Source organism: Canis lupus, chromosome 20 (assembly GCF_048164855.1).
Source record: "Canis lupus baileyi chromosome 20, mCanLup2.hap1, whole genome shotgun sequence".
In the NCBI taxonomy this organism is placed as follows: domain Eukaryota; kingdom Metazoa; phylum Chordata; class Mammalia; order Carnivora; family Canidae; genus Canis; species Canis lupus.
In genome coordinates this window covers 4,771,241-4,799,012 of record NC_132857.1, presented here as the reverse complement: position 1 = coordinate 4,799,012, position 27,772 = coordinate 4,771,241, and the positions used below count along the sequence as shown (strand labels likewise).

General features: G+C 42.5%; 1 protein-coding gene across 7 annotated transcripts in view; it reads right to left on the bottom strand.

Moving 5' to 3' along the window:
- Window positions 1-27,772, bottom strand: part of MAML3 (mastermind like transcriptional coactivator 3) — a 472,489-nt gene that overhangs the window by 147,368 nt on the left and 297,349 nt on the right. For all 7 annotated transcript variants that reach the window (XM_072788292.1, XM_072788288.1, XM_072788290.1 and 4 more), the window contains one exon: window positions 22,967-24,463. In XM_072788292.1, the coding sequence (XP_072644393.1) occupies window positions 22,967-24,334 (1,368 nt within the window). In that variant the 5' untranslated portion in view covers window positions 24,335-24,463. The remainder of the gene's footprint in view (window positions 1-22,966; window positions 24,464-27,772) is intronic.

Sequence of the window (27,772 nt, the reverse complement as noted above, 5' to 3'; positions counted from 1 at the left end):
CTGACTGCATTATTTCACTCTTCTTTTCTAAAGTGTGTTTCAGACAGAGAGGAGGAGGCTGTGCCGGAAGTCGGCCGAGCAAAGACGAGGGGTGGGGGGGGTGAGGGGGTGGGGGGAGCAGTCGGCAATTCCAGTTGGTCGCTAATGATTTGTGTACAATTCAAGGTCAGAGAATGATATGTGAGGCTTGTGCGCCCACCCACACGAGCATACACAATTTAGTACTTGATTATATCAGCATATAGCACTAATACATCTAATGCTGCCTTGTTCACTTGCCTCTCCAATTAGACAGAAAACGCTGAGGGCAGGGACCACATGTTAAGCTTCTTTTGTTCCCCATCACACCCACCACCTTATTAGGCACATAATGGACATTTGATAAATATGTTTTGTTGAAAGAGGCCTGCCTCTGTTAATGAAATAAATGTGTTCTTGAAATGTTCTGAATAAAGCGAGTTTTGTAAACGGAATCCTATTTGAATGATACTGGGAGAGTTGCAATGGGAATAATATGATAAGTCCTTTAACAAATTGGGTAATCATTCCATGTGGATTGTTATATATATATATATATATATATATATATATATATATATATTTTTTTTTTTTTTTTTTTTTTTTTTTACCCTCTTGGGCCTAAACCAGGAAATCTCATCCTAGGACACGAGTGTGTGTGAATCCTCTACAATTGCATTCAAATTTGTTTGGGGAATGTGTATTTTTTAGTGATATTGCTGTAGCTTTCATTGTATTCTCAAAGGGATGTGATACTTAAAAAAAGAAAAAAAAATGTTAAAGCCCATGGGCCTAGAAGGTACTAAGGAAGTTGTCTAAGCTTGTAGGAAAATCATTCACCTGCTTCGGCAGATAGAAAATAATAACCAGAGTTAACATTTGTTGAGCATCTGCTATGTACCAATCCCTTGACTTTCACCATATTTAATCTTTCCTGCAAGGCAGCATTATCATCTCATTTTGCAGATGAAGACACTGTAGAGACTTGCCTCAGGCACAGTCATTAAACATTAAATGTGAGATTTGAACCAGGATCTGTCTGATTCCAAATTAGGAAGCTTTTCACAGAACTTGTTTGTCTCTCTCCTTCTCTGGTGCCCTACCTAAAATAGTAATACTGATAATCATAAGAGTAAATAAGTTAACTCTGAGTATATTATTATCCCCACTTCACCGATAGAAAATCTGAAGTTGAGAAATACGTATGACGTTCAAGTATAAGTGATAACTTGCAAAGGACTCCCCAGCTGGTAAGTGAAGGGGCCAGTATTCGAACCAAGGTCCATCTACTTCTTCTTCTTCCTTTTCTTTCTTTCTTTCTTTCTTTGTTTTTTTTTTTATGATTTTATCTATTCCTGAGAGCCACAGAGAGAGAGGCAGAGACATAGGCAGAGGGAGAAGCAGGCTCCGCATGAGGAGCCCGATGTGGGACTCAATCCCAGAGCCCCAGGATCACGCCCTCAGCCGAAGGCAGATGCTCAACCACTGAACCACCCAGGCGTCCCAAGGTCTGTCCACTTCTTGAGCCCACTGTTCCTTGGAGCCTTCCACTGCCCTTGGTAGACACCCTGGCTACCCCAGGACCCATACAAAAATCTGTGGATTGGTTCCTAATTTCAGTATACCCGAATTCTTTTGGAATTCAATTCTTCTCCTTTATATTTTCTAGAGATGAGTGCAATCCCTCAAGCATTTGAACCTAGGGCTGTGTTAGGCGCTGTGGGAAATGGGAACACATCTCTGTGTGTGTGCACATGTGTGTGTGTGTATAACGTACTTTTAACCAAAATTCTGGAGAATGTGTCTGACACATGACTGCATTTAGAGCTTTTCAGAAACACAGTGACTGTGCGCTCAGTGGGCAGCTGTAATACTCCCCCCTCAATCCTCAAGGAGGCCTACCTGCAATTTTAGCAGGAACTCAGAGACCATTCTGTTACTATGGGGTACCTACGGAAGGTTGGCCAAAAAACCATTCAACATTCATCTGATATTATGAATTCACTCCATTTAACTACTCGGCTTGATACTATGACAGTACTAATAAGTGCCAGTGCCGTTAGCGCTTCGAAATAAAATCATGTTGAAACCCTGCTTTAATATATAACCTGGAAGGCAGTTTTACACAAAAGTAAAGCAAAGCCTGGGCCCTGAATACAAAGAGATCTGAGTCCCCATCTCCACTCTCCCATTTACTAGCTCTGTGCCCTCAGAGAAAAACCACTTGATTTTGCTAAGCCTCAGTCTTCTCACACATAAATGGAGGAAAAATAATACCTTTTATGACAAACTTTGCAAAGATTAAATGAGGACATGTATGCATAGAACAACGCTTGAAACATGGTATTCACTAGACAAGGGTTGTATTTTGCTTTTGTAACTTCATGTCTAAAGAAATAATTAATTTGTAAAATTTCTCTCTAAAAATCAAAACAGGATAAAGGCTGCAAATAAATTCTCTTCTCCACGAGTGATGACGCTGGTATTAAAAAGAAAATTCTGACAATAGAAGCTCACAGGAAAGGAATTCTAAAATAAGTCTTTTTCTGTATATAGGTTTATCCAAATTTCCTTTCTTCCTTTATCACCAGTCACATTTTAGGAGTTGAAATAATCTTGTGGGATCCAGGGAGAGCCACAGAAATGGGTGGGGCACTCTGCAACGTGCTACGGTCTTTCCGTACACAGCAATGTCAGAGCTAATTATTTCAATCCCATGTTGGTGTGAGAGACATGGCAAGGGGAAGACAGATTGAGTGGTACTTTCCAATTCTTGCTTCCATAGTGATTTAGTCCATGTAAGACAAAATTTTTTAAAAATCCTAATTTTCAATCAGAAAATTAGGAGTGAATGGTGGCAGCAGAGCAGAGATATACGAGGGTACACAATGGTGGGGAACTCGATTCTTCCCTCCCAGCTGACAAGCAAGCCAATTAGATCCCCCGAATTATGGTTGATCTATGTTTTCAAGGACCCAAGGAAGTCAGCTCTCTAAAAGCAGTAAAATTTTTTGCTTTTAATATGCAGTTGTCCTTCAGTGGAAATGACAGAGAGTTTGAGGTAACTCTAGAATGCTGGAGACAAGAATTCTTTATCCAGTGATAAAGGTGAAGAGACCCAGAAAGCTGGATAAGAAGAACGTGGGGTGACGACACTATATAAAGATGACACTATATGAAGTATGACAATTCTCATACATTTTGGGATTGCTTCTCCATGACCAAAAGGCCTACAGACCAGAAAGATATCGGCTCCCATTTGCACAGCTAACCAAATACCCCACCCCTGCTCCAAATTCCAACAAAAAGCATATAATACTCGCACAAAAAAATAAACACCTATCTAGAAGATGGGTGTGGAAGGAAGGGTGAAAGGGAAGAAACAGACAAGGGATGGAATTTGCTTTGCTGGTTATTGTATTCTAGGAGAATAAAAGTGATTCTGAAGCCACTGCCTTGGCGGGGGTAGAAAATGCAGACCAGAGTGTCCGATGTGACCTTCAGATGGCCTTCTGGTTCCCATTTCACTCTGTGAGTCTCCACGCTGAGGCAAAACTGCATAAAGTTTAAGAGCTCAGGTTTGGATTCAAACAGACTTGCTCTGGTTCCTATTTCCAGTACTTACTCTGTGACCTCGAACAGACTACTTAAACTTTATATGCTTGAGTTTCAAGATCGTTTGAAGATGATATGAAATGGCTCGTGTCAAGTGCTTAGCGCCGATTTGGGCACACAAAGGATTCCACGGACGGTAGCCACCATAGGCCCCTTCCTTAGGACAGAGTTTCTCAACCTCAGTAACATTGACATTTTGCACTGGAGAATCTTTGTTGTGGGGGCTGTCCTGTGCATTGCAGGATTTTTGCAGCATGTCTGGCCTCTACTCCCTAGATGCCAGTGGTAGCCCTTCCCTTACCTCAGTTGTGAACAACCAAAAATGTCTAGACAGTGCCAAATATCCAATGGGGCATGGGGAAACCAACCATCCCGAGTAGCGAACCACTGCTTTGGATCAATCCACCATCTAGAAGATAAGAACAACTCCTTCTCCTTGGCATTTATATTTTTAAGCCCCAGCTTTAGAAAATTCATACTCTTACTTTAAAAGCCTAGCAATAAATCACGTAACTATAGTGTCCTCAGTTCTCTCATCTTGAGATGGTATTATATCTGGGTTCGCTCTCATTCTGACCCTAAACAACTATTCCTATCCCTTCCATTTCACTGAGAATTTAAACATGATTTCTAATAAATAAATAAATAAATAAATAAATAAATAAATAAATAAATAAACATGATTTCTCCCTATGAGGAAACTTACATAAAGCATACATGTTCAACTGGAAAAATTAAAATTAAATGCAGAGAAGGAAAAAAAAAGAAAGAGGGGAAAAGAAGTATTCCTGATAATTCTGGCAGTTAGAACTAACTAGGGCTAACACTACAATGAATGGGTTTTCAGATATTTTTTGAATACAGAAACGTGTGCATTTTGAGTACATAAATGTGTGCATATGCACAAATACACATGCATGTATATACTCACACAATATACACACACATCACGCAAGCATTTCTTGCATGCTTGTCATTTTTCCCAGTCATTAATTCTAGCAATCTCCAGACCTAGTGCTAGACACTATATATTTTTTCTTATGTACAACTTCCCTCAAGAACTGGTTCATCAACTCATGTTTTCAACCACCATCTGGACATGGATTAACCAGAAACCTACTGCTTTAGTGTTTTATTTCTCCACTGAAAGACGGTTTTAATTGACTGTCCGACTGACAATTAAGCCGAGCAGTGCTATGACTGTCCCATTTGGTTGACTCTCCCTTTACCAATAATGATGGCTATATTCAGTTGCGGGTTTTTTTTTGTTGTTGTTGTTCTTTTTTTTTTTTTTTTTTTTTTTTAAGTAGGCTCCACACCCAGCATGAAGCCCAATAGAGGGCTTGAACTCAGGACCCTGAGATCAAGACCTGAGCTGAGATCAAGAGTCAGATGCTTAACCGACTGAGCCACCCAGGCATCCCGGTTACAGTCAGTTTTTCAGGCTGGAAGTTTGGAAGTTAAATTTGACTCCCCTTTTCCTTACATGCCCTGAATCATGCCCATGGTCACTTCCACCCTCCTCTGACTCTTTCTTTGGCTCTACTTCCCCGGTCACAGCAGTCGGGTCCTAATTATTTTGTTCCAGGTTTCCTAGCCTCTCTCCTGCCAATCACTTTGATCAAGATAGTACTCTCCTCTTTTCAGAAAGCTACAATGACTACCCATCGCTTCTTGTATCACAGGTTAGATCTTAATAACGAGCTCCGAGGGGCTTCCTCACTGCCTTCAGTTCTCCTCCCAAGGCCTTGTCCGCTGCTCCTCCTCAGCTTGCACTTCTCATTCCTTATCAACTCTTCACAGCTCACAATTCCCTTACTCCCCTTTCTGAACAACAGTCCATTAAAAGTAAAGTAAATCAAAGCACAGGGCTGATGTCTTTTAAAAAAGAAGAAAAACTAGAATGTTAATAAATTATCCTTCTGCTTGTGCCTTGCTTGGTTACCAGCAGTAGCTAATTATTTATTATATTAATAAGGTGTGTCTGTTTTAGATTATTAACTAATGCTTTACTTATTTATTTTGATTTCAAAAACACAGTTGAATTTTCACTGCAGTGGATGAAATGTGTTTATGATACCAGGAAGTCAGTCTCACAAAATGATTTTCTTGTAGCAGGATTTCTCATCAAGGTGCATGCATTTACTGAATCCAAAAGACAGCCAGTTTTTTCAATTAGAAGGTGTACAAAAGAATGGGATTGTTGTAACCTGGACAATGTATCACCCTAACAGCTATAAATAGGAACCTGTATGCTGTTATTATTTAAAAATTATTTTAGATCCAGCTTTTACTAGAGGATAAACTTCTTAAGGGCAGGGACCAGGCCTTTTACATCCTTTTGTGAGGCTCACAGTAATGGGCATGTAGCTTGCTGCAACGGGTCCTCAATAAATGTTGCTAGGTGATTCGCATCTGAAGGGGAAACAGAAAGAAAAGCCTGAAGGACTGAAAGGATTTGCACGCATGCATCTTGCTGTGAATAGTACAGATGTGCAGAGAGGTGACTAAGGGGGTAGCGTGGGCCCCAAGGCTCGGGCCCCCACACCTTCAATAATCGGAAGGGAAGAACAGCGCTCCCGGGGTGGTACGAGGGAGGCCAAGGGGACTGGAGGAGGTGCTGAGAACTCGGGGGATCATGGCACCCAGCACGCAAGGCTGGCTCTCGGGGGAAATACTGCGCAGGGGCAACACACGCAGAACCGGAGAAGAAACAGGATTGAGGCAGGAAGTGCCTTCAAGTGCAAAGGTGAGGCAGAGGATTCCTAAAGCAGAGGTGAGAACTCACATAACTGGGGCTCCTGAGGGGCTCAGCGGCGGCATGTCTGCCCTCGGCCCAGGGCGTGATCCCGGGGTCTGGGGATTGAGGCCTGCATGGGGCTCCCCGCATGGGGCTCCTCACATGGAGCCTGCTTTTCCCTCTGCCTGTGTCTCTGCCTCTCTCTCTCTGGGTCTCTCATAGATAAATCAATAAAATCTTAAAAAAAAAAAAAAAGAGAGAGAGATAGCATGGAGGCTGCCTGGGTGGCTCAGCAGTTATGCATCTGCCTTCAGCCCAGGGCGTGACCCCGGGGTCCCGGGATCGAGGCCCATGTGGACCTCCCTGCATGGAGCCTGCTTCTCCCTCTGCCTGTGTCTCTGCCTCTCTCTCTCTGTATCTCTCAGGAATAAATACATAAAATATTGAAAAAAAAAAAGACACCAACTCACATAACTAACAGTGTTGGGTCTGGTGTGGACAAGAGAGCAGCTCAGATGCTAGGTTCTCTAAAATGTTTTTTCCTACTTAAACAAAAGCAAAGACTTCTCCACATGTGACTGCAGAGCTCAACCCTGGTTCTCTGCCACGAGGCGTAGTTTGGATAATCCGGTCTGAGGCTGCAAAGCAAGAAGCAGCCAATTTCCGGCGTGCTTGGGATCTGTGACTTCCTTCCCTCTGCCCCCACACTAGCCCCCTCTCTGAAGCGGGCACACCTCCCTCATCCACGTACCCCCACGGGGGTCTGCTCTTCTCTGCCACCCGATTCTTCCCATCCCAAGCTTCTCTGTGCCAAGACCACTTAAGTGCTTTATGAAAAGTCGAAAGCCTCGCGTGGGACTTAGATTTCACAGATAGGTCCACAAATTCTTGGCACTCCCTTCAGAGGGCAGGACTAATTCTCCTCCCCTGGAGCACGAGTGGACTAAATGGTTTGCTCCAAATAAACAGAATGACGAAGACATGAATGTATGTGGCTTCAGCACCACATCCTAAAAGGCGCTGTGGCTTCTTCCTTGTACTTGCTCGACTCACTCATTCTGGGGAAGCCACTGCCATGTGATGAAAACGCTTGAGGGGCCCCATGGAGAGATCCACATGGTGGGGACGGAGGCCTCCCGTCAGCAGCCAGGTGAGGAAGCCCCCCCACCCCAACGCGGGCAGCAGGCCTTCTAGCCCCAGTCGAGCCTTCAGATGACTGCAGCCCCGGCTGACAACCTGATGGCAGCCTCATGAGGGACCCTGACCCAGAGCACCCAGCTGAGCTGCCCCTGGATTTCCTCAGACCCACGTGGAAAATAAATGGCATTTTGAGCTGCTAAGTGTGTAATTTGTTACATAGCAATAGGTTACTAATACAGCAAATTTTCCAACAGAACTCTGGTTCATTTTAGAGTTTTTTTTTTTTTTTTAAGTTTCATTTTAATTCCAGTTGGTTAACATACAGTCTAATATTAGTTTCAGGTGTAGCATTCAGTGATTCAAGGCTTTCGTACAATACCCAGTGCTCATCAGAATACGATCCTTTCAAAAGCATTTGACACAGTATAACAGCCATTCATGATAAAACCCTCAATGAAGCAAGCTTAGAGGGAACACACTTCAGCATCATAAAGACCATATATGAAAAACCAACAGCTAATATCATCCTCAATGGGGAAAAACGGGGAACTTTCCCTTTGTGGTCAGGAACACGTCAGGGATGTCCGTTCTCACCACTGTTATTTAACATCGTACTGGAAGTCCTGGCCTCAGCAATCAGACAACACAAGAAAATAAAATGCATCGAAAGCAGCAAGAAGAAGTCAAACTTTTACTATTTGCAGATGACGTACTTTATTTAGAAAACCTGAGGGGCACCTGGGTGGCTCAGCCAGTTAAGTACCTTGACTTTGGCTCAGGTCATGATCATAGGGTCCTAGAACAAGCCCCATGGCCCTCTCCCTCTCCCCCTCTGCGTACTCATGTACTCTCTCTCTCAAATAAATAAATCTGTTTTTAAATAAATAAATCTTTTTTAAAAATGTGAAATTAAAAAAAAAAGAAAACCTGAAGAACTCCATTAAAAATGTGCTAGAACTGACACATGAGTTCAGTGAGGTTGCAGGATATAAAATCAACACACAGAAATCTGTTGCATTTCTATACACCAATGATGAAGAAACAGAAAGAGAAATCAAGGAATCGATACCCTTTACAATTTCACCAAAACCCATATGATATCTAGGAATAAACCTAATCAAAGAGGTAAAAGATCAGTACTCTGAAAATTATAAAACACTGATGAAAGAAACTAAAGAGGACACAGAGAAATGGAAAAACATTCCATGGCTCATGGATTAGAAGAACAAATACTTGGAGTTAAGTTTTAAAAGTTTACTAAAATGCCTGTTTTAATCTAAAGACCGCCAAGAGAGGAACAAATTGAAAGTAATAATAGTTTTTCATTATCTTGGGAATACTTGTTTACCTGCTCCTAATACATGAAAAGTTTAGATGTTGTTAAGTGTTCAGTTAACCTAAATCCTGCCTTCCTTTTTGGCTTCTGATTTTGACACAGACAAATGATTTTTCTCATATAATGAGGTTCCAAAAAATACTGTGGACACTGAAAGGCCTCATAGAGTCTAGGAAACCTAGAGGGTAAGGGGTGGCTAGATTTTCTGTTGAGATGTTTTATTTTTTTTGTTTAATCTCATTTAACACAAACAAACAAAAAAAGGTGGCATTTTCATACTGTATATTAAAGTATGGCTGAGCCAGGTGGCTCAGCGGTTTAGCGCTGCCTTCAGCCCAGGATGTGATCCTGGAGACCTGGGATTGAGTCCCACATCGGGCTCCCTGCATGGAGCCTGCTTCTCCCTCTGACTGTGTCTCTGCCTCTCTCTCTCTCTCTCTCTCTGTGTCTGTCTCATGAATAAATAAATAAACTCTTTAAAAAAAATAAAGCATGGCAAATAAGTAAGTTTTATTTTAAACAGAGGTAAATGCAGGAGGAACAATCTTGGAATAGCCAGGAATGAAAGAAAATTCTTTTTATGAGCATTGAAAACTTGCTAACTGTTGGCATGTAAAGAGAACATTAAACACTTCTACTACTTTGTTTGCAGCTCCTCTCTATATAATTTCACATATACGATACCGTGTTTCTCCCAGGCTCTTTCTCTCCTTGTTTACCCAATGCCTAGACATCTTAGACACATAATAAATGTCTGTTGAGGGGCACCTGGGTGGCTCAGTTGGTGGAGCTTCAGTGTCCAATTCTTGGTTTTGGCTCAGGTCATGATCTCGGGGTCATGAGATTGAGCCCCAAGTCTCATCTGCAATCAGAAGAGAGTCTGCTTGAAATTCTCTCCCTCTGGCCCTCTCCCTGCTTGTACTCTCGCACATGCTCTCTCTAAAATAAATAGATAAATCTTAAAAAAATATCTGTTGAATGTGTGAATGGGTGAATGACTAAAGCTCGTTTAGAGGAAAACTGGAGTTATATTCTCCTAGAGATTAAAAAGGTATGAACAGCATAAGATACAACTAATGTCTTTTTTTATTTCTTAAAAAATGATTTATTTATTCATGAGAGACACACATAGAGAGAGGCAGAGACATATGGAGAAGCAGGCTCCCCATGGGGAGCCTGATACAGGACTCGATCCCAGAATCCTGGGATCACGACCTGAGCCAAAGGCAGATGCTCAACCTCTGAGGCACCCAGGCATCCCACAACTAATCTTTTAAATAATAATAATAAAAACCCCACTATGGGTGGGTCTAATACTATTCTAAATGCTTTACATCATTTAAGACACAAAATTGTCATAATAATCCTATTATTATCATCCCTGTTTTCTAGATGAGACACCGAAAGCTCAAAGAGGGTGGTAACTTGCCCAGGGTTGTACAGGTAAGGAAGTGGTGAAGTTAGGATCTGGATATTTGTCTGAGCTTCAGAGTCAGCCCTTGCCATCTCCCCACCTCACGGTAGCTCATACCCAGACAGTTCTTCAGTCCAGAAGGCGGGAGTGGTGGGAGAGAGTCCTGCAAATGGAAGGACTGGGCCTGCTTTGTGCTGTTTTGGGGAATTGTGTTTATTCACGAGTTGCTCTCACTAGACCACCAATTTAACACTCTGCCAACTGTCCAATTATTTGTGCTCACGTGGAGCTAAGTGGGTTCTTCTCCAGCTGCACACCTTTTTTTTTTTTCTCTACATAATTAATGAAGCTCATCAAAGCCCTAGAAAACAAGCCCAGAGCACCAGCCACTCTCATTGACATGTTAATAGGGGGTCAGGTGCTCCTGACCCCGCCACGGGATGTTTATATGGCTCCAGCGCTGCTCACAAATGTTCCATGTTGATGATAGGATATGGATGCATCAGGGCTGCTCCTGATCAGCAGCCGCAGGACACACAAATGGCTGTGAAAGTATCTGAAGGCGGCAGGCCACACAGATCAGGTAAATCCTAATGACTAGGGCACAAAACCTGCTGTGTGTAGGTTGTCCAGAGGAGCGGGCTCAGCGCCACCGTGAAGGGCCTCCCTAGCCAGTGGAGGGCACCAGGAAGCCCTCATCCGTTCTGTCCTGGTGAGGATTATGTAACTTTTATTTTTTTTTTATTTTTATTTTTTTTTAAGATTTTATTTATTTATTCATGATAGTCACACAGAGGGAGACAGAGAGGCAGAGACACAGGCAGAGGGAGAAGCAGGCTCCATGCATCGGGAGCCCGACGTGGGACTCGATCCCGGGTCTCCAGGATCATGTCCCGGGCCAAAGGCAGGCGCCAAACCGCTGCGCCACCAGATGATGTAGACAGTCAGAGGTTTCAAAACAGCAAAAAATATATTTTCACTTTGCTTCACCTCCGGTCCTGATTGCCCTCCTGAACACAGTAGATTTTTCTGTTGCTCTTAGACCTGCCCTGTCCAGCGCAGTGGCCACTCACTAGCCACATGCGGCCACTGAGCGCCTGAAGCATGACCGCTCCAAACTGAGCTGTGCTGTTAACTATAAAGGACACATTGGATTCCAAAGACTTGGTATGAAAAAAAAAAAGAACGTAAACTATCTCATTAATAATTTTTATATTGATTACATGTTGACATCATAACATTTTAATATATTGGGTTAAACAAAAACATATTAGAATTAATTTCACCTGCTTTTTGCGTTTTCTAATGTGGCCAATGGAAATTTTTTTTTTTTAAGATTTTTATTCATTTATTCATGAGAGACACACAGAGAGAGAAAATTTCTAAATTCCATGGCTTGGATTTGTGGTTTGCATCATATTTCTGTTAGGTCTGTGCTACTCTAGATTTGCTGCTCTGAGAGGAGCGCAAAGGCCTAATGATTTTCCAGGTCTTTGCTCTGAGCTTTTCTGTCACATTAACAAAAGTCTTACTAATAGGTGATGCTGAAATCAGCACTGTCCGTCATGCAGGCTGTTCTAATGCAGACATCAACCGCTATCCAGAACCTTCAGTTTCCAGAACCTTCAGTCACTCTTCAGCCGACAGTGTAATGCTCCGGACACTGACTGGCCACATCACGGGCACATCAGAGCACCGTGTGGCACATGTAACTCATGTTCTCACTGTACCGACCTGAGGAGCTGACTCTCCACTCTGCACCTAGCAGCTTTTAGGGAATGAGCAGGTGCACCCAGAGCCCCTCCCTATGGGTGTACAGCGTGTGGATAATGCAGCGGTGTGTAGCCAAGGGTGCAGGGAGGAGGTGGCCATCACACTTGGGACACCCGCGAGGCTGTGGCTGCAGTCCATCTGCTCAGAGGGGGTGCCTTTTCCTTAATTCGTACCAAGGCACCAGTAAAACTAGTGATGGCCTGAGATGTACCGCTTTCTACCCTCATTTTCCTTGCACCACTGCAGATCTTCGGTTTGGCACCAAAAGTAGTCCTTGGCTTAATAAGCCCATTAATGTCCTTTGTATGAACTGCCTAGAGTCTGGTGCACAAAAGCAGCTCAAATAAAATTTCAAACATTTCAGATGCAAAAGCAATTAGAGGATGCAAGTATGTTTATAAACCTCTTCTAGGAAATCACAATGTTAATAAATGGGAGTTATCAGTTTTGATACTATTTGGGGTCAATATTTACTGTTTAGTAAATAAAAACGTATAGGTAACCTGCGTAATCTCATGAATCATATTAACTAATCATGACAGTGTATTGGAAATCTAGCTAACATGAAAGGTATTTTGATTCTTTATGCATTGGGTCAGATGCAAGCCATTTGGTGTCATAAAAAAGATTAATTCCATAGAAACTTGCTCAGGAACCAAGATATAATATAACATCTGTATAGGAAAAATAGCAATTTTTTTCCCAAAGAGTTTTATAACCTCTAGAAAAGCTGAGAGTTGCTACAGATAGTTAATGAAGGATGACATAATATGTTTTAAAACTTGGAACCCAGGATCCCTGGGTAGCGCAGCGGTTTGGCGCCTGCCTTTGGCCCAGGGCGCGATCCTGGAGACCCGGAATCGAATCCCACGTCGGGCTCCCGGTGCATGGAGCCTACTTCTCCCTCTGCCTGTGTCTCTGCCTCTCTCTCTCTGTGTGTGACTATCATAAATAAATAAATAAATAAATAAATAAATAAATAAATAAATAAATAAAATTTTAAAAAAATTAAAAAAAAAAAACTTGGAACCCTGCTCCTCTTGCATAGTGACTCTCTTTAGCGGGGGCTCTCTTTAATAGATAAGATGTGACCAAGTAAATCCTTAATATAGAAATATTAAGCAAAAGGAATATATGATAGTATGTTACTACTCTAAATAAAAAAACAAAAACAAACATTTTCATAATAATATGAATTTATCGAACAACAAAACGTGCAAAACCAAAAAACCCAACTCTAAAACAGGAGTAGCTATTTGAGGATCAATTTAACACAAACTTTTAAAAAATTGCTACAAGCTTGCTTCACACCTTTTGCTGAGTTGGATCAAGTACCTCAACAAATGAGAAATATGAATCAGAAGAAGGTAAACAATAACAAGTGTTGGACTTACTTTTAAATACAAAATAAGATGATATTTAGATTTATACATGACCTGCTCGTCCTCTTTCAGAAACGATTACACCATCCCAATGTTTAATCTTATGATCGTAAGTATTTGATTCATGGGGTGCCTGGGTGGCTCGGTTTATTAAATGTCTGCCTTCGGCTCAGGTCATGATCTCAGGGTCCTGGGATCAGGTCCCACCTCTGGCCCCCTGTGCCGTGGGGAGTCTGCTTCTCCCTCCTTCCTCCCCCCTCGTTTGCCCATGTGCATGCACATGCTCTTTCTCTCTCTCTCTCTCAAATAAATAAAATCTTTAAGATAAATAAGTAAATAGATAAATATTTGACTCATTTCCCTTTCCTCTTACAATATAGTCGATCACCAAGTTCTGTTATTTCTTTCCTTTAACTGCTGCTGTGCCTGTTTTCCTTTAAATTGTAAAAGACACATCCAGATAGAGATTCTTACTGACTCAAACTCGAAATAGTAGAAAGTCCCCTAACTGCTCTTCCCTGCATTTCACCTCACTGTTCCCCAACATGAACCTCTCTCTCCAGCCTGGTCATCGTCTGCATTGCCCACCTAAGGAACAACCCTTTGCTGGAACCAGAACACCTTTCTACCCCCTCACCATCCGATCTAACTCCCAGTCATTCTTGGTCTTAAAGCTTATCTCTGTGGAAGCTGCTCTTTCTTCTCCAGGCTGTACTGACCGCTGCCTCCTCTCTGCCCGTAGTCCCTAATGTAGAAATCAGGAAGGTGGTACTTGACCACTGGCTGCCTGGTTTGACTGACCTTTGTGTCTCCTTATCCTTGACCAGAATGCACATTGTAGGACACTGTAGATGCTATTACTCTAGTATCTCTTTTTAGTCCACAGCATTTGGAATTTTAGAGGTGAATATACACAGGGAGAAGTACGCTTGGTCAAGTTTCACAATTTTCCACACTTGTGACAGACCCTTCGGCTGATAGACTCCTGCTAGGGTAAAAACAAAGCTAGACCCACTCGCTTATGTGTAAACGCACTGGATATCTATTGGGAGGCACTGGGCAGGAGCTTTGGGTGCAGTGAATGACCTTGAAAGGAAGGGAATCTCAAACCCAGGAAGTAGAATGAACTTAGGCTTCCAACACCTCCTCAAAGCTCAGGAACACCAGGGAAAGGTGCCTGAATCCTATCCTTGATATAACAGCGTCAGAATACGGAACAGCAGAGATGGGGCTGTTGTGTCTGCAAGCAGTCTGTTGCAGACACTGTTGTGTCTACAAGCAGTCTTGCCCTAAGGGGATGTCCCAAAAGAGGCCCTAAGTAAGCCTAAGTGTGCTTCCTTTAATGCATGCACTTCCATTCTGTGGCAGTCTCTCTCCCTATAGATAACTGAGGAAAGCAGGGCAGCATACACGAGGCCATGCCCTCAGCTGGTCCTGAAGCAGAGAAATGGACAGCCAACCATCTCTTGGAGAGACCAGGGAAATTCCACGCTTCACCCTGGTGGAAACGCAGGTGGGGGTGGAAAAGAGGATGGATTGCTTTGTCCTATTAAGAAAGCCAACAGCAACAAAAATTCTATGATTTACAAAACACAGCTAGAGTCCACAGGATTTGATCTCTTAAAAAATTTCACTCTATCCTAAGAAAAATCCATTAACTGCAGAGTAAACCTAAATTTTTCCATCTTACCTGAAACAATACAAGTTTGAGACCCTACAACATTTATAGTTCCACAGACAATAACTGCCATATTTAAGCACATACAAATGTGGAGCATGAAATAAGCATAGGTTGCTTTAACTGCAGATTCAGAGTTATCTTATGTACAATTTCTCCATACTGTTTTCTAACAGTAGCAGTGGTGGCCTTATTAAAATGCACACTCCCAGGCCCCATCCCAGACCTACTGACTCCAGCATTTGGCAGTAGAATCTGATTATCTGCATCTTGAATAACTGCCCCAGGTGATTCTTAGACCCACAAAAGCTTTAGAACCACTGGCTGTTGGGGTGTAAGCTCTCTAATTACGCAAGAATATTCTTGACCCATGAAACCTTTAAAAGGTATTCTCATAGGGCGCTAATTGAAATCTCTTTCTTGCACAAATGTATCATAAAACAAATTCCTAAAACTTTTCCTTTTCTGCTGTTTACCCTTAGCCTCATATTTCTAATACTTTGACAGAAATATCAATCAGGATTTTTAAAATATGCCAGCGTGTGTATGGAAATGACTTATTATACCCATCAATATGAACATTTCGTTTATTACCTGGATTTTTGTAGCACGTCTGTCCACTGCTTTCCCCTCAGCTGGGAGGCCCTGAATTCAGTCAGTGATGAGTGTTCTGTCAATATTTTACCTTGCATCTAAGTGGCCAGATACTATTGGCTTTGTCAGGGTCATGGAACCTAAATTGTTTTTATAGTCCTTTGAGGTAAGTCAATATTTTCAAGATTCTAAAAACTATTCAACGGCTATAATCATAGGATCTTATTTTAAAGAGGGACGATGATCATGTGGACACTGCTGTCCTTTTGAACACATGTATTTGACATACGTAAATTTTATAGCAAGGGAGCACTTTAGGTTTTATGAAATCAGTCCTATGAAAGCCCAAACTGTTAGAAGCGATAATGTGAAATTCGCTAAAAAACATAAATTTTAATATTACACAATATTCTATATTCAGATAGAAAAATGTTGAAAGTCACTAAAGGAGTCTCTGGTAGGCTGAACACCCCCATTTATCTTGGTTTCCTCCAGTGCCCCATTACAATGAAAATAAAGGGATAAAAACGATTAAACGTTGAAGAACAAAGAGGATGGGAGATAGCAGTAGCAATTGGAGGTATCAACAAAATTTTGGAAGATGAAAATCAGATGGCTGAGTGGTAAACAATTAGCAGCTTAGAAAAGCTAAATCTAAGCTTGCAGTAGGGGAAGCCAAAAATAAAGCAAGATGATTCAAGCCAAAGAATGCTATAAATTCTCAGAAATTAGAAGGACCTCTAAATGTCAGGGTGGGAGGTGGGGTGCACAAAAGGAAAATTGGTTAAAGTCCTGTTTAATTAAGAAGTGGACTAGATACAGTCCCCCAGACTAGAAGAAGGAAGCTGTACTACTTCACAGAGTGATTAAGCCACAAGTCTTTGGAATCCTGGATCCCAGTCATAGCTGAGGGTGAATCGAGGAGCTATACAGGAACAGGGTGATTGAATGAAAGTCTACATAGCATTTAGTGAGACCATCACAATCACAATCACAACCACCTACCAACACCCTTCCTCCGCTCAGCTCCAAAAAGCCAGCCTCCAGATTTACAACTTTCAGTATTGAGACTGAAGGAATCTTTTCTGATTAACCATGGAGGCGGGGGGTGGGGGGGGGTGGGGGATATCCTACAAACACCCAGTAAAATGGTTGGGTCTTGGCCCAATCCCTCTATAGCAAAGCCCCACATACGACAAGACAAGCCCCGTCTAAGCACACAAAGTAACTAACTAATTAGCTATATTGTATCTCATTCTTAAAATAATTAGACTTTTGAGAACAGCTTCTAACATGAAAGAATGAAAAATCAAATGAGCATATGGGTAAAAGGTGCTTGGGAGAAACAGAGACAAAGCAGAGAGCATGAGAAAACTTACTTAATTTAATGAATTTAATTTCAATGATAATATCCTTAGATCAAAAAGGGTAAATCAGAGAACAAGAAAGAACTTATGGAAATTTGAAATGTGATGAATAAACTGAAATATTTAATTTTAGAGTTGGAGTATAAAGTTAAGGAAATCTTACAGAACACAGAACAAAAGGACAAAGATACGGAACATTGAAAAGATTTGAAAATTAGAGAGCAATCCAGGAAGCCCAATATATGATGAGTAAAAGTTCCAGAAAGTTAAAAATAGAGAAAAAGGAAGTGAGAAATAATCAAAGAAATAATACAAGAACATATCCTAAGGACATTTTTCCAGATTTTTAAAGAAAAAATTCATAATACCAGAACACAGTGAATGAAAAATGGCTACATTAAGGCATACTGTTATTAAATTTCAGGATTATAGAGAAGATCTGAAAAGCTCTCAGAGTGAAAAAAAAAAGAACAAAACAAGTCACACACATAGAAGGAGGATCCAAATTTCACTAGATTTTTCAATAGTATGAAAGCCATAGGATCTTGAAGAAATGTCTTTGTAATTCTGACTGAATATTTCTTAACTATAATTCTACATCTGGCTAATTGTCAATGAAATGTAAAGTTCTTTTCAAAAGTAGCTTCCATCAAAACTCTCTTGAGCACCCTTTCTTAAGAAGCACTGAGGATGTGCTCTAGCAACTTGAGGGACTAAGCCAAGAAAGAGGTGGAGGGATTAAGAAAACAGGTAATGTGACATGGAGCAGGGTGAAACACTCCAAGAATAATAGTGAGGAGCAGTTGCAGTACTTCAGTTAAGAAACAGACCAAGAAAACTGTAGATAAAACTGGAGCAAGAGGGTATAAACCCTCAGGAGAGACACTGAAGGAAAGAAAGTAAAAAAGATCAAGGAAGAGAAAGAGGAAGAAGTGAGAGAAAAGGAGGAGAGAAAAATAGGAAAGAAAAAAATAAGAAAAATAGATTATTTGATGTTTGACCATATCTCGAGTTTTACAGAGTCAGACAAGTTTGAGGATGGATTGAAGGTAGGTAGGTGTAAGGACAACACCAATTTAAAAAAAGAGGCTATTATTAATTCCAAGGAAAACAAAAAGTTGTGCAAGAAAGGAAATATAACCATAGTATACTACATAATGGAATTGTGGTGTGTTATGCAAAAATCACTCACGTAAATATGGAATACTTCAGAATCATAATTTGTGATATATCCAGTTATACTGAGAGTTCAGAGGAGGAATAAAGAGACCGTGTGTGGGGGGTTATGTCTGTTTGTGAAGCAGTAGTATAAGCAGGTTAAATCCTCATCTTCAACAGAATGGAATGACTGAAAAACTGAGGAACAGCAGTTGATGGAGATAAAATAAGAGAAAACAACTTCAGAATGGAGGGGATGAAGCAGAGGACTCTCCTCAAAAGCCTTGCAGTCTGATTTAATTTTGGAAACTATGTCGTGTATTATTTGAATGAGATAAACAATATACTTTAAGGAAACTAAACAAAGGAGCTCCAGGTTTTTAAAGTTAAGAAAAATGCATCTTCAAAGAGATTTCCAAGATGGCTGTGAATACTGGAGCTCTGTTCTTTTTGTGGGGATTTTATTTTATGAAAAGCTCATAATAATATACCTCACATGGTACCCAACACATTTTAGAAAAATAAAACTGGAAGAGGAAAATACTTGATAAAATATGAGCATACGTGTTCTCATTGTGATGCAAACAGCCACACATAGCAAACACATATGTAAAGAATAAAGTAGCACAGTAGCCTATGATTTAGCTAATCCTATGACAGTAATCCTAAAAATTAACATCACGTTTTGGAAATTATTCACTTTCCACTATTCCATGTAGGAATTATTTTTAGGCTTTGGGTATCCCTGTAACCTTCCTTGACCCGCAGACAGCCATTTGCTTTTGGTTTACTTCTTTCATAGTTGCTCCATTATTTTTTTGTTTGTCAGACACAGAGACTGAGTTTGCTGTCCCAGCAATCTCATTGTTGTTCTATTGGTTCAAGATAACCACCTCCTATCAAAGGATTCTTTTTAGACCTGTCTTTCCGGTTCTTCTATTTGATCTCAAAAACAGCTCGGTGTTATTTTTGCTAATGCTCTCTCCACTGGAGCTGATAATCAAGTAAACATATTTTTGGCTTGAACTTTGATAATTGCCGTGTTTAACGATTATTAAACATTGTTACGTTGGAGACACAGTGTTAGATACTATGAAAAAATAGCAAAAATAGAGAGACAGAGACAGAGGGAAAGAGAAAGAGAGAAACAGAGAGAGAGACACAAAGAGATCCTGTCTTTGAGAAACGAGATTAGGAAAAGATAATAGACATGACCAAAGTAAGTTCTGGTTATTTCAACCCAGAAATAGATACTTTAAAAATTAAAAAGCAATCCAGACGGTCCAATACATGATGAAGTTCCAGAGAGTAAAAAAAAAAAAAAAAAAAAAAAGGAGGAAAAAAAAAGAAAGACAAGAAAGAAAAGAAAAAGGAAAGAAATGATCAAAGAAATAATACAAGAACATGACCCAGAGAAGATTCTAAACACTTTCTCTGGGTTATTGGTGGAAATATTGGCGGAAAATTTATTGATAGTTCCTGTCACCTGTCTTAGCTGAAATTTGATGGGAATTAAAGAGGATGTGGAGAAAGAAAGGAAGAGAGTGAGTGAGAGGTGTGGGTTTTAGAACTATCTCCTGAAGCAGGGGGGAATTTACAACATACGTAAATGAATAGAAATAACAGTTCACGTCCATCCAACTGGCAAAGTGGATAAATAAGGATTTTTTAAAAAAAGAATTAGTGAAGCATAAACCTTTTTTTTTTTAAACAGGGGCTTTCCTTTGCTGAAAAAGTATTTTTCCTGAAGGTAGAATTAACATACATACAGTATAGAAAATTTAGAAAATTCAGTAAAGCATAAAAAGGAAAACAATAATCAAAATTTTACCAACCCAAAATACCACTACTCCTAATGTTCTAGTTACTCAATATTTTTCTACACATATTAAAAAACACAATCTGGACTATAACATACAAGCTAATGCATGATCTGATTATTTCGATCATCTTACGAGCATTTCCATGTGATTAATCATTCATTAATATCATCATTTTCGTGTACCTTGTTGATTTTTCCAAAATATTTATTTTGGTCCCCATTTTTCATTATTGTAAACTAAACCATGGGCATAATCTTTGTACATAAATCTTTGTCCAGTATTCTAAGTCTGAGGAATAACATGTAAATTCTGAGTTGTGGCATCATTTGATAAAACATATTGGAAATTTTGAAATAAGCTTTTTTCGCCTGGTTTGTGATTCACTCTTTAAAAAAATATCCAAGTATACGTGAGAAATGGCATCTTCTGAGAGAAATGGCATTTTCTGCAAAGATCCCAAATAAGTAAACATCCATATTAAGATAATTATCTTGGAGTAAATGTTTCAGTATTACTGGCTTTGGTATTCCAGTTCTTCAGTAAAACTAAGTGCTCATCGTGATCCTTGTGGCCAGCAAAGAGTAAAGTGAATTTTCACTAGCAACAGCAGAAAACAAATTTGAACTGCACCTATATATAATTATATTTTATATCTTGTCTGTAATTTGAGCTCATATTTGTGCAATGTACTCGCATATAGTGTAATTAAATATTCTGAGAGCTGTGTAAATACTGCTCCACAATCAGATAAAAGCATGAAATAAATGGTTTGTTTGCAGAAAGATATTCACATGTTTATATATGTATTTTGAAGCTCGTTTCAAACAGTGGTGAGTTAATATTTCATTAAAAAGTGTGCTTTTTGCTTGACGGTTCTTTTTGAGGTTAAGAAGTGATTATTCTAATAAGGCCTCAAAAAGGCGACTCCGTCCACTGTGAAAGTACCTCGTGAGATGGAAGGAAAGAGGAGGAGCCCACAGATTTAATCCAGAAAACCATCACTTTTGTTTCTACACTTGACTGAGTCCTTTCAAAACATGACCTCTGCAGCTCAAGGCTTCGGTTACTCATAGTTAGGCAAGCATAAGGATCTGAAATGAGTACCTTTAAAATTCATGTTCCAGCAAAGACAAGAACTTTGTCCCAAGTTAGCAGATTTCAAAAGACATTTAGTGAGGGTGAGGGGGGGAGGTGAGGATGGGTTCACATTGCACCCACATGTCTACAGAGCCTGTGAGTTGGAATTAATCATCTTTGGTCTGGCTCGGAGAAAACACTCTACTGTCGCTCACGTAAAAACAGCCAACGTAGAAGCACAATTTGTATTAGGATTAACAACAGACCATTCTGACAGCTTGTGATCTCATAAACCCCTGACTCGTCTGGCCTACAACAAACATCCCTGTGTGTTGCCTGTATTTTTGCCTCCTTCAGAACTCAAGACTGAAGTGTATAAAATGTTGCATTTTCCAACAGTGCTTTAAAAAAAAAAGAAAAAAAGAAAAAAAGAAAAGAAACCAAGATAAAACGTAAAAGCTCACATTTCAATGATGTTTTTCTACCAGCTACTGATTACAGCTGGTGTAAACCAAGCTATATTTTTATTTCTCCAGACAGGATTTCTCCGGAGCTGGCCGGCATGTGCAAACAAGAAACCACTGTGGGGTTTTGGGGTTGGGAGGCTGTGAAGGCCAAGAATCAAGCCATAGAGCTCAGGCCTGTCTCTGCAGGCTGGCACCACCTCCCGCTCCGCAGCCTCCATCAAGCTTTGGGAGGGTGAGGGTGGGGAGGGGCGCCCATACAGGGAGACGCCAAAGGCCCCTCGTGGTGCAAGACCTGCCTGCACTACTTCCCAGCCCTTCTACTGCTTCCAATCGTGGACACATATCCAAGTGCTAGTTAGAACCTGCTTGCACAGGAGAGGCCTTAATGCAAAGAATTTTCCACAAAATCCCCAACTACGACACAAATGTCAGAATCCTGAGAGGCCTGAGGCACAGTGTAGCAGTTGGTGGTGATATGGTGGCTCCAGTGAGCTCACCCAGGTTGGAGAAGTCAGTAGAACAGCGCATTTCCCCACTCCTCCCAGGGAGATGAGGTGTTAAGGGAGCTTTGGCTACTTGCTGGTCAGGATGAGGGGAGTGAACGCTTGTCAAAGAGGATTCACTCCCCACCCGGCTGCCACTCATGTTTACCACAGATCGGGGACAGCCCTACAACCCTAAACCAGGAGGTCGTGAAGGAAGGCAGTGGGAAAGAGGAGAATTTATTTAGATCCAGCACTAAGATATAGTCACCATCAACTTCCCCTGAGTTAGAGCTGAATGCTTCGGGAGGTTCGACTGCACTCCCAAGTCATGAGGGTGAAACAGCTTCTAATTGCGTGGGCTTGGCGACCAATGTTTGAACACTGAATGGTCCTACCGAAATCTACCCTCCACTTCCCTCCGAATCTACAGAAAACTCTCCCACTTAAACATCAAGACTCCACATCTCCATCATTCACAATTCAGTCCGAGGGGGGTTATCCAGGGCGGGGGGTCAAACAGGGCCTCCCGAAACACTCTGGAAATGCTCGGCCTTGCTACCACCCCGAGTGCAGGACTGTGACCTGGGAGAGAAGCCACAGAAGGGGAAGCATGTTTTGCCCTGCAACCTCTGCGTCCTGCCTCTCTGGGGGCACAGACTTGACCGAATTTCTGGTTCCTTCTCTGCTGGCAGGAAGCAAAGAAGTCGGATTCCCAGGCATTCGAACACAGGAAGGCCTATGGTCAATCTTCCCCACCCCTTAGAAGAAGCGGGGGGACAATCCAAAACCTAAACCTGGCGACCATCCCAAGGATGGACAGGAAGGTTCAGCAGGTAATGGGAGCCGCCGCCCGAGCGCCCCCCAACCCCAGCTGGGGTGCGGCTCACCCCCACCCTTACCTGACCGTGGGACGGGAGCGCGGCGTAGGCCATGGGCTGGGGCATCGCGGCCTTCTGCTTCAGGAGAAGCATGCGCTTCTGCTCCTCGCTCAGGTGCGCCCTGGGGGCCTGCAGCGGCGGTGGCTGCGGCGGTGGCGGCTGGATGTAGGGCATCAACGGGTTCTTGTTGGGGTTGGCCATCGGGGGGGTCATCCTCTGACTCAAGTCTGCGTTAAAATGGGTCAGAGGCTTAGTGTTGCCGTAAGTGAGAATATTGTGCTGCTTGTTTAAGGAGTTTGTACCCAAGTTATTTGGCTGCTGATTGATCATATTCATGTGGTTCTGAGGGAGGTAGTTATTCATTGTCGTCTTCTGCAGGTTGTTTGCCATGGGAGGCACTATGGGGTTTTGGTTGTTAAAGGCTTGGGGGTACATCATTGGGCTATTTGGTTTTTCCGCAGCAAAAGCTGCTCCGTAGGGGCTGGACGGGGGCCCTAAGGGAGACCAACTGGAAGTCTGGTTCGAGTGCTGCTGCTGCTGCTGCTGCTTCTGTTGCATGAGTTTGGCCCTTTGCTGCTGCTGTGCAGCCATCTGCTTGAGCTGCTCCGCTGGGGACATGTCGGAGCCGGCCACGGCCACTGGGCCCGACGCAGAACCGGCCACGGTCACCGCTGCGGGATTAAGGAGATAGCCGTTTCCAGGCCGAGGTGGAGCCTGGCCAGGTGTGTGGCCTTGGTTCGGAGTCTGAGGGGACTGGACGGCACAGTTTGCTGGTGAGCTGGCGGGGTTCGGAGCTGCGGGAGTGCTGGCAACCGAAGGTAAACTAGTGGCCGTGGAGACGGTAGAAAAGGGAGGGCCAGAAGAGGAAGGCCTGGCCTGGGGGGATCCCATGGAGACGTGTGCAAAAGGAGAGTGAGAAGGGTCGCTCTTCACACTGGCACTTTCCTGGGAGAGGGGGGTCTCCGTCGCCGGCTGTGAGAATTCGGGCTCCTTCTTCTCTTCAAAGTCTTCGTTGAACAGGTCCTGTATGTCATCTTCGGGGACCGTGTTGGCCAACTCATCTATTAATTCTTGCCACTCCTGATCGTTCAGGTTGATGTCCGAGAACAGTTTGTTCTGATTCGAAAGAGATGTTTCTGATGTGTCTATGCAAGTAGGGTCGTCTAGAGGTTCTTGTTTGAGCTCCTTGCTCTGCAGGATGGTGAAGCTGTCCTCCAGGTCACTGCAACCATTGACAGGGAGTTTGATCTCTGGAAGCCTACCATTCTTACTCAGATCTTCCAGAAGCCCAGGAGTGTGAGTTCCACTATTCTGCAAGGGCAACGAGGGCTTCAGGTCAAGTTGGTGAAGAGGAGAAGCTGAAGGCAGTGGCATGTTGATGGTTTCCATTCCTGTAGGAATGTCCTTGCGTATTCTCTTGCTAGTTGGAGAAAAACTCCCGTCGCAAGCACCATTCTGCTGGTCTCCATTCAGCGGTGATCGAGCTCCTTCCAACTTCCTTTTCACAGTCTCCTGGAGCTGGAAAAGCAACAGGAAAGAGGGTGAGGAGATTTCCAAGCTATCGTTTACTCTTTGGGCAAGGTGACGTGCAATTGCTGTGAACGAACTTAGAAATGCTTTATAACACGCGGCAAAGAAGTTCTACATCGAATCTCAAAAGTGGCCAGGCTTCAAATCCTGTGGGAAAAGGTTGTATCCAAAAGAAGAGCTCATAAGGCTAAGAGGTAGAGAACAACATAGATTGGAGTGCGGGGAACAAAAGAAAAAGAGACAGTTAAAGGCAGTACTTCTCCTACAGCAAGGAATCCTCTACTATTATTTTTCAAAGAAATGCAAAATGTGAGACTTGGCCCAAAATGTGTTATACTTGAGAAAGATGTTAATACCTATCTCAGCTTTTTCTCACGTCTTAACTGAAGACATCAAGGAATTAAATCAACAATATTTTTAAAAAAAACACTAAAAACCCTTTAAGAATATGGAATTTAACACATTTACTGAATAGCACAGACATGAAGATTCATGGTTAGCATAACCCACAGCTTGCTTTCGGCTCTTATTTACTTGACCACCCCGCACCTCGTGAGGCGGCAGCCCGCTCTGCTCAACAAGCCTGCTTTCATTGCTCTCCTTGCCATCACATTTTCCCGGATTTCCTTCTTTCTCTCCATCTGCTCTTTCTCAGTATCCTACGTATTCTTCGTTCTTTCTCCTAAACAATGCGTAAGTGTTTGCTCCTGCCCACTCTGCGTGCTCACCTACGTGGTTTCATCCACTACAACAGCTTCAACCACCTTCTCTAGGCAGACAACCCTGTTAACAGTGTACCCAGTCCAGTCTTCTCTGCAGAGTTACACCAACTCCAGCGTCTTCTTTCTGGATGTTTCATAGGCATCTAAAACTCAACAATGTCTCAAACATGATCCTCCCCCATGCGCCCTTTCTCGGTATCTACCCTGTTCCCTACTCAATATCTACTCACTTGCCCCAACTGGAAACCTGAGCATTCTTCTCAAAATGTCTCACATCACCAACCACCGAGTCCTGTGGATTGCACATCTTAAATATCTCGCTGATACACCCACTCCGAGGCCAGGATACCATTTTCTCTTGCTGACTGATTGCAATAATCTTCTAACTGGTCTCTCTGGCTTGCCTCCATTCATCCATCCAATCTATTCTCTATACTGCCACCGCTTTCGAGAAATGTATTGCCTTTCCTGTTTATAACTCTGCAATGATTTCCGTTGCCTTTAGTTTAAAATCCAATCTGAGCCTACTTCACCTAGTTTCTGCTCATCATTCCAGGTTCATCTTCTTGCTTCTCTGTTTAGCATCACCTCCCCGTCTCCTGCCAAACATTTTCTATCAACTCTCTTGAAAGTCTTTCAGTTTCTTAGATGTGCCAAGGTTCCTTCCACCTCCAGAGCACTGTACACGTTGCTTTGTTTTCTAGGGACAGACTTCTTCCTTCCCTCCTCCCCTTCCTCAGGTTAATAGCTACCTATCTTGCAGATTGTAGTCACTTCCTCTAGGAAATCTTACATTGCTTCCCCACCTCAACTACATTAGGTACTTTGTTTGACCCACCTATATACTGCGTCGGATATCCTGGAATAGAGGTTCCAAGCAACCTCTACTTCCTCATTAGAGCTCCTACCATACTTCGAGGTGATTGCCTGAGTGGCTGTTTCGTGTGTTCCAAGAAGGTAGGTACTCTGATTTGCTTACTGTGTATCTGTGGGGCTGCACCTACTGTTCAGGTTCATAGCAGGAGTTAATAAATAAGGGCAAACTGAATGATTAATTCTATTGTGTGATTCACAGGAGCTGAAAGAGGTGAGTTTTAATCAGAGCTGGAGAGCACGAGAACAGGAGGGAGCCCCATTGACCATAAGGAATACCCCTTTTCGTGTGTGTGTGTGCCATGGGTTTGGCTTATTTATAGGAAAGATCTTGTTTGCATAGATTGCTAGCAATTTGGCGTGCAATCAAACAGAGGGCCCCGGTGCGCATGGCCTGTGGTGGATGAAGCCGTGTGATGCTCCTCAGTCCAGGCGCAGCGTCATCCATCTGCAGCCCCGGCCTTTTGAACAGATCCCTGAGGCCCCTAAAGGGGACTCTTTTGTTCCAAAAGCTGCAGGTCAAAGCAGAGCTAGACCTCCCGGGTGGGGACCTCATGCAGCAGGAGTCCACGGGTTGTGGGGCCTTTGCTTCCCTGTTCTGTGGAAATTTTTGCCACTTTGGCTTCCGTATGACCCAGGCACTGAGGTTTCTGGTAATGGGAAATATACCAGTTAAGGGTTGTGTCCACTTAACTGGACTTATTTGAGAAGTCCAGTTAAGAAAACTCTTGCTAACTCTATGGATTTATTACCTGTAAACCTAATTCACCTGTCTGCCCCCTTCTTTCCTGCCAGAAAGGGCGAGTGCATGGGGGTCTGGTGAGATAGCGTGCCATAGGGTAGGTTCTGAGACAGTGCCTGCTGAATGACCAAAGGAAGACGAAGGCAGGTTATGAGGAGTTTCAGTAACTTTACAGAACAGAAGGCAAAAGGCAGGATGACATGGGGAGCGGGGAAGAGGCAGCGTGGCCCTCCACTTGGGCATCGCCTGTTCTTGTCAGAGGGGCAGTGTATTGTGGAAGCCAGGGAAGACAGGTGAGTTCCCTCTGACCTCATTCCTCAGCACTCACACGTGGGGCTGCCAAGGCTCCAGAGGAGCACTGGGTATAATCAAACCAATCTGCGGATGCTGAGGGAGATTCTCAGCAGTGCCACTTGATTGCTATTCTCTCCTAAGTAGAGGATTCCATTTCAAAAGTAAACACAAAAGGTCCTCGAGTAAAAATCCAGTCTAACTTTGTTCCTAAATCTTGTATTTTTATTATTTTATTTTTAAGATTTTTATTTTTATAAAGATTTTATTTATTTATGCATGAGACATACAGAGAGCGGCAGAGACACAGGCAGAGCGAGAAGCAGGGTCCCTGCAGGGAGCCCGATGCAGGACTCAATCCCGGGGCTCCAGGATCACACCCGGACCCAAAGGCAGGCGCTAAACCGCTGGGCCACCCAGGGATCCCCCTAAATCTTGTATTTTTAATCACAACACCAAACATAGTCTGCAGTCACTTGGTGGAAGCTCCAGGTTGCTGAAAACAGGGCCTAACTGGGAAGCACTGGAATCTGACTTCAAAGAGGGTACTGGTTCCATCCACATTAGATAGAAACTGCTAAAAAATTATGTTATTTATTTAACAGACCAGGAAACCATGGTTCTGAACATAAGTATGGCAGATATTCGAACGGAGCTCCAACGCACAGC